General features: G+C 44.4%; 1 protein-coding gene across 4 annotated transcripts in view; it reads right to left on the bottom strand.

Annotated features, from left to right (window-relative positions):
- Nucleotides 1-5151: 5151 nt before the first annotated feature.
- COPS4 (COP9 signalosome subunit 4) overlaps nucleotides 5152-6161 on the bottom strand; it is a 37337-nt gene continuing 36327 nt past the window's right edge. For all 4 annotated transcript variants that reach the window (XM_047719725.1, XM_047719726.1, XM_047719728.1 and 1 more), the window contains one exon: nucleotides 5152-5661. In XM_047719725.1, the coding sequence (XP_047575681.1) occupies nucleotides 5528-5661 (134 nt within the window). In that variant the 3' untranslated portion in view covers nucleotides 5152-5527. The remainder of the gene's footprint in view (nucleotides 5662-6161) is intronic.

The raw sequence follows: 6161 nt of genomic DNA, 5'->3' as shown, positions 1-6161 counted from the left end.
CCTCCCCTCATGGAGTTGGGTGCTTTGCAAGGTTGCATCTGGGATCCGCTCTTTTCACACCTCATGTTCTCAGTGTCATCTACTCCTACGGCTTCAAACCGTCTCCTAGATGTCAGGGAGGACTATTATTTCCAGTCTCCCCCTTACTGATGACGTTCTGAATGACTCTTCAGCTGCCTACTAACCGAGTCCAACTGGATGTCCCTTAGACCTTCTCTACCCCACATGTCAAATGCTATCACCACTTACTTAGCTGTTCAAGATACAAACTCTAAGTACCAATGAATATCAGTGAGTCCTGAACTGACTAATCACACCCTTTGCCCTTCTCCTCACATCTAATCAGCCACTGGCTTCTGTCACTTAAATTCCACTTGATAGCCCCAATGGATGACCTATTTTGCTTGCTGCTGTATCCCCAGGGCCCAGAACAATGCCTGACACCTGCTAGATACCTACTCAAATCATTCACTGAACGGCTCAACCTGTCCTCTTCTCCTTGTCTTCACTGCCATGGATGTGGTCCAAACCTTCATGATGTCTTCGAACAGTTAGGCACAAGCTCCTGAGCTAGTCCGCTCGCCTCTAGTAACTGCAGTTCCGTTACCTTCTTTCCAATCCATCTTAAAAACTTCCTGCCCCAAGTTTAATTGTGATCATTTTTTTTTAAAAAGACCCCAAAATTTCCCTGGCCCCTCATAATAGAGCCTCAGTTTACTTCTTTAGCCTATTCTCCTTTCACATCTTCACTCTTAAAATTCCCTACTTCCATGGCCTTCAGCACACAGACTTTTTTTAAAATTTCAAATTCCAACTGTTCATTGGGGTAATAAAGCAAAAAAAAAAAAGGATGTAAAAAAGGATGTTTTATGACCCAAAATGTGGTCTATCTTCATGAATGTTCCATGTGAGATTAAGAAAAATACTCTACTGTTGTTGGAAGTAGTCTACAGACGTCAGTTAGACCCGGTTGACTGATGGCGCTGAGTTCAACTACATTCTCACCGACTTTCTGCCTGTCGCATCTGTCAGCTGCTGATGAGGGGGTGCTGGTCTCTAACGGTGCATCTGTCCCTCTATCCTCACTGTTCCATCAGCGTTTGCCTCCTGCAGTTTAATGCTCTGTTGTTGCTCTGGTTTTAACTGAGCACGTTATGATTCCATTTTCTCCTTTCTCTCTTAGCAAATCAATTGTGTATATATTCTCAATTTCTTCTACCTTCCAGTTAGCAATGTACATTTACAACTAATATAAGTCCATTATTTGAACACTGCTCTTTCATGGGTAGTATAGCAATCTTATAAGAGAATATTCACAATTTCTGCCTCCCATCATTGCTGTCATTCATTTTACTTATCCATACACTACAAACATTAAAAAATTGTTGCTATTATTTTGAACAAAGTCATCTATTAGACCAATTAAAATTTTTAAAAATTTTAACTCCATGCTCTTCCTTCATCAGGGTTCTAACCCATACCATTTCCTTCACTCCGAAGAACTTTTAGCACTTCTAACACAGGTCTCCTGACAACAAATAAAGTCTTCAGTTTTGCTGAGACTCTTCCTTCACTTTTAAAAGATAATTTTGCTGGATAGTATCTTCTGTTGTTGAGGTTTTTTTCTTTCAACATCTTAAATATCTATACTCAGTTCTCCCTTACATTGTTTCTGGTGAGAAATCCAATATAATTCTTACTCACGTTCCTTTATAGAAAAGGTGTCTTTTGAGATACGTTCGTTAGATTACTCCTTTCTGCCCGTGGATGCCGCCGAGTAAGCATCGTTAAAGTCTCCCCTCCCACCGCCGTCATGTCTAAGTCAGAGTCTCCCAAAGAGCCTGAACAGCTGCGGAAGCTCTTCATCGGAGGTCTGAGCTTTGAAACTACCGATGAGAGTCTGAGGAGCCATTTTGAGCAATGGGGAACACTTACGGACTGTGTGGTAATGAGAGACCCAAACACCAAGCGCTCCAGAGGCTTTGGGTTTGTCACATATGCCACTGTGGAGGAGGTGGATGCAGCCATGAATGCAAGGCCACACAAGGTGGATGGAAGAGTTGTGGAACCAAAGAGGGCTGTCTCAAGAGAAGATTCTCAAAGACCTGGTGCCCACTTAACTGTGAAAAAGATTTTTGTTGGTGGCATTAAAGAAGACACTGAAGAACATCATCTAAGAGATTATTTCGAACAGTATGGGAAAATCGAAGTGATTGAGATCATGACTGACCGAGGCAGTGGCAAAAAGAGGGGTTTTGCTTTTGTAACATTTGATGACCATGATTCTGTAGACAAGATTGTCATTCAAAAATACCATACTGTGAATGGCCACAACTGTGAAGTAAGGAAAGCGCTCTCTAAGCAAGAGATGGCTAGTGCTTCATCCAGCCAAAGAGGTCGAAGTGGTTCTGGAAACTTTGGTGGTGGTCGTGGAGGTGGTTTTGGTGGGAATGACAACTTTGGTCGCGGAGGAAACTTCAGTGGTCGAGGTGGCTTTGGTGGCAGTCGAGGTGGTGGTGGATATGGTGGCAGTGGGGATGGCTATAACGGATTTGGTAATGATGGTGGTTATGGAGGAGGCGGCCCTGGTTACTCTGGAGGAAGCAGAGGCTATGGAAGTGGTGGACAGGGTTATGGAAACCAGGGCAGTGGCTATGGCGGGAGTGGCAGCTATGACAGCTATAACAACGGAGGAGGCGGAGGCGGCTATGGCGGTGGTAGTGGAAGCAACTTTGGAGGTGGCGGAAGCTATAATGATTTTGGCAATTACAACAATCAATCCTCAAATTTTGGACCCATGAAAGGAGGCAATTTTGGAGGCAGAAGCTCTGGCCCTTATGGTGGTGGAGGCCAATACTTCGCCAAACCACGAAACCAAGGTGGCTATGGTGGTTCCAGCAGCAGCAGCAGCTACGGCAGTGGCAGAAGATTTTAATTACTGCCAGGAAACAAAGCTTAGCAGGAGAGGAGAGCCAGAGAAGTGACAGGGAAGCTACAGGTTACAACAGATTTGTGAACTCAGCCAAGCACAGTGGTGGCAGGGCCTAGCTGCTACAAAGAAGACATGTTTTAGACAATACTCATGTGTATGGGCAAAAAAACTCGAGGACTGTATTTGTGACTAATTGTATAACAGGTTATTTTAGTTTGTTCTGTGGAAAGTGTAAAGCATTCCAACAAAGGGTTTTAATGTAGATTTTTTTTTTGCACCCATGCTGTTGATTGCTAAATGTAATAGTCTGATCATGACGCTGAATAAATGTCTTTTTTAAAAAAAAAAAAAAAAAAAAAGAAAAGGTGTCTTTTGGGGTGCCTGGGTGGCTCAGTGAGTTAAAGCCTCTGCCTTCGGCTCGGTTCATGACCCCAGGGTTCTGGGATCGAGCCCCACATCGGGCTCCCTGCTTCCTCCTCTCTCTCTGCCTGCCTCTCTGCCTACTTGCGATCTCTGTCAAATAAATAAATAAAATCTTTAAAAAAAAAAAAAGGTGTTTTTTGGGGGCACTCAGGTGGCACAATCGGTTGATGACCAACTTTTGATTTTGGCTCAAGTGTTGATCTGAGTCATGAGATCGAGCCTTGCTTCAGGCTCTGCACTCAGCAGAGTCTGCTTGGGACTCTCTCCTCTCCCTCTGCCCCTCTTGCTTCTGATCTCTCACTATAAAAACAAATACATCTTAAGAGAGAGAGAGAGAGGGAGAGGGAAAAGGTATTTTTTCCCCTAGCTTCTTTCAAGGTTTTTTGTCCTTGTTTTCTGCAGTTTGAATATGATACGCTTCGGTATAGATGTTTTTGGTATTTATCATGCTTGTTCTTTTCTATGCTTCTTGGACCTATGGTTTGGTTTCCATCATTAATTTATGGAAAAAAGACATTATTATTTCAAAATCTCTTCTGTTCTTGTTCTTCTTCTGGTATCCCCATTATACCTATGTTATAGCTTATATAATTGTCCCATAGTTGTTGGATAGTTTTTGTGTTTTGGTGGTTTGTTTTTTGTTTTGCATTTCAGCCTGGGAATTTTTTACCAACACATTTTCAAGCTCACTGATTGTGTTTTTATTCTTCCCCGTTTTACTGTTTCCCTAAGAATACTGTATTAAAGAGCGCGTCCTATCGCTCTCCAATTCCAGGACGACGACACTGGAGCCCTGTTTGATGTAATGGATTTGAGAAGGACTGTGTAATCTTGTGATTCTAAATCTGTTTCCACTTAACCCAAGTACCTGGGCTGTGGCCTTCAGAGGTGTTTCTTAGCCCTTTCTCCTCCTCCTCCGCAACACAAGAAGGCTCTGGGGCTCGAGGTGTGGGAGTGACCGCCCCGGCCCCGGTGTGGGAGTGACCGCCCCGGCCCCAGTGTGGGAGTGACCGCCCCGGCCCCGGGCTGGGTAAGGCTCTGGTAGTGTAGCTCTCCTCAGAGGGCAGGCCTTTGCCATGGAAAATGCTCTGGGTGTATTTCAAAATAGTTACCTTCCCTTCCCCTGTCTTGCCTAAGACACAGGGGATCCTGATCTCCAATCTGAGAACCTGATGGGGCTCCTGGGGATAAATCCTAGAAAGTGTAGGGCCTCCCCAGAGAGTGGGCCCTCAGGGGGTTTAACTGTCAAGCTAGTTTACCCTCGGCCTCCAGGAACTCGTCGAAGTTACCAGTTCGCTGTTCCTATCAGTTATGGCTCCAGGAGCTTGTGCTCCCAACAAGCTCTCTCACCCATGCTTCTATCTGCCTGTCCTTCCAGTCTTCACAGTAGTTTGCTCTGTGACCTCAATTCTCTGGTGGAAATAAGAAAAGCCACTGATTTGCAGCCTTTTCAGCCTTCTTCTGATTGTGAGGATGGAGTGATGACTTCAATGCTCTTCACATGTTGGAGCTGAAACTGGAAGTTGCCTACAAACTCACTTTTAAAAGTCCTTTTCTCTATAAAGCTGGCCTGAAATAACTCTCTCTGAGGAGCTTTCCTGGACTCTCTCTAAGAAATGAAAAGCTCCTCCCTGTGCGCTCTGGAGCTCGGTGCAACCACCAGCGTCCCACACGCCGTCTACCAGCTCTGGGGCCGCCTGGCTGGAGAACAGGCACTGCGGCTCGGCTCCGGGCCTCTGGCACATGCTATAAATCAATGTCCACTGAAATGAAAGGAAAAGAACAAAACACTGTTCGCTAATTAAAAACAAAGTACTACTTTTATTTGGCTCACGTCTCCATTTATTAGAATTACCACATTTGGAGAGGCACAAAGCACTTTAAGTTTTACATGACTACAAAGTTATCACAAATCCCAAACTTTTTAGGCACGGATATTTCACTTACTCTGTTTAAAGAAAAAGCTTTCAAAACTTCTGAGTTAGCTTGGACACAGAGACCCTGAATATATGGGAACTACAGGTTTTTAAATGCTTGCGCTTCCTGTTCTAACAATGTCTTCTTTAAATGGAATCCAGCATAAAAGGGATTGAAATACGTAAGGTCATGATGCAAATGCTGTGGATAGACCGTGAAATTCATCCGTGCAACTCGGTGAAAGCCGTCGCGCGCTCACTGGGCCATCTGCGCCTCCATGGCCTGTGCTGTCCACTCTGGCGCCGTCTGACTGATCTTCTCCAGCAGGTTATTCACTTGGAAACAAAGGGACTGGATCTGTTTGTCCCACGTTGGCAGGGCTTCCCGTGCTACACAGAAGAAGAACAACACACGCCGTTTAACATTACTCCATGAATGCTCAGCAAGTGTAACTCAAAAGATAAACACAGTAATACTAATTTTCAAAAATCCATTCCAAAAATCTTGGCTAATAAAATTAAGCTAATCAAGCAATATTAAGGAAAGTACCCAAATTACTGGTACAAAGTACAAAACCAAAAGCATATCCGCACAGATCCATGTTATTATTATTCATGAAAACGAAAGAAAACCAACCAAAGCATGTCAGTCACAAAACCACCACCAAACCACCACCGTAAAAGCCTCGCTGAACCCACCAGCAGTTTCTCGAGTCATAAGATACTGCCACCTACTGGACAAAGCACATCTCTTTGTCTACTGGACTCTTAGGGATAAATATTTTAATGTTTAAACAAAAAAGCAGGGCGCCTGGGTGGCTCAGTCATTAAGCATCTGCCTTCGGCTCAGCGCATGATGCTGGAGTCCTGGGACCGAGCCCCGCATCGGG

Source organism: Lutra lutra, chromosome 2 (genome assembly GCF_902655055.1).
Source record: "Lutra lutra chromosome 2, mLutLut1.2, whole genome shotgun sequence".
NCBI classification, from domain to species: Eukaryota; Metazoa; Chordata; class Mammalia; order Carnivora; family Mustelidae; genus Lutra; species Lutra lutra.
This window is presented reverse-complemented; position numbering and strand designations above follow the sequence as displayed.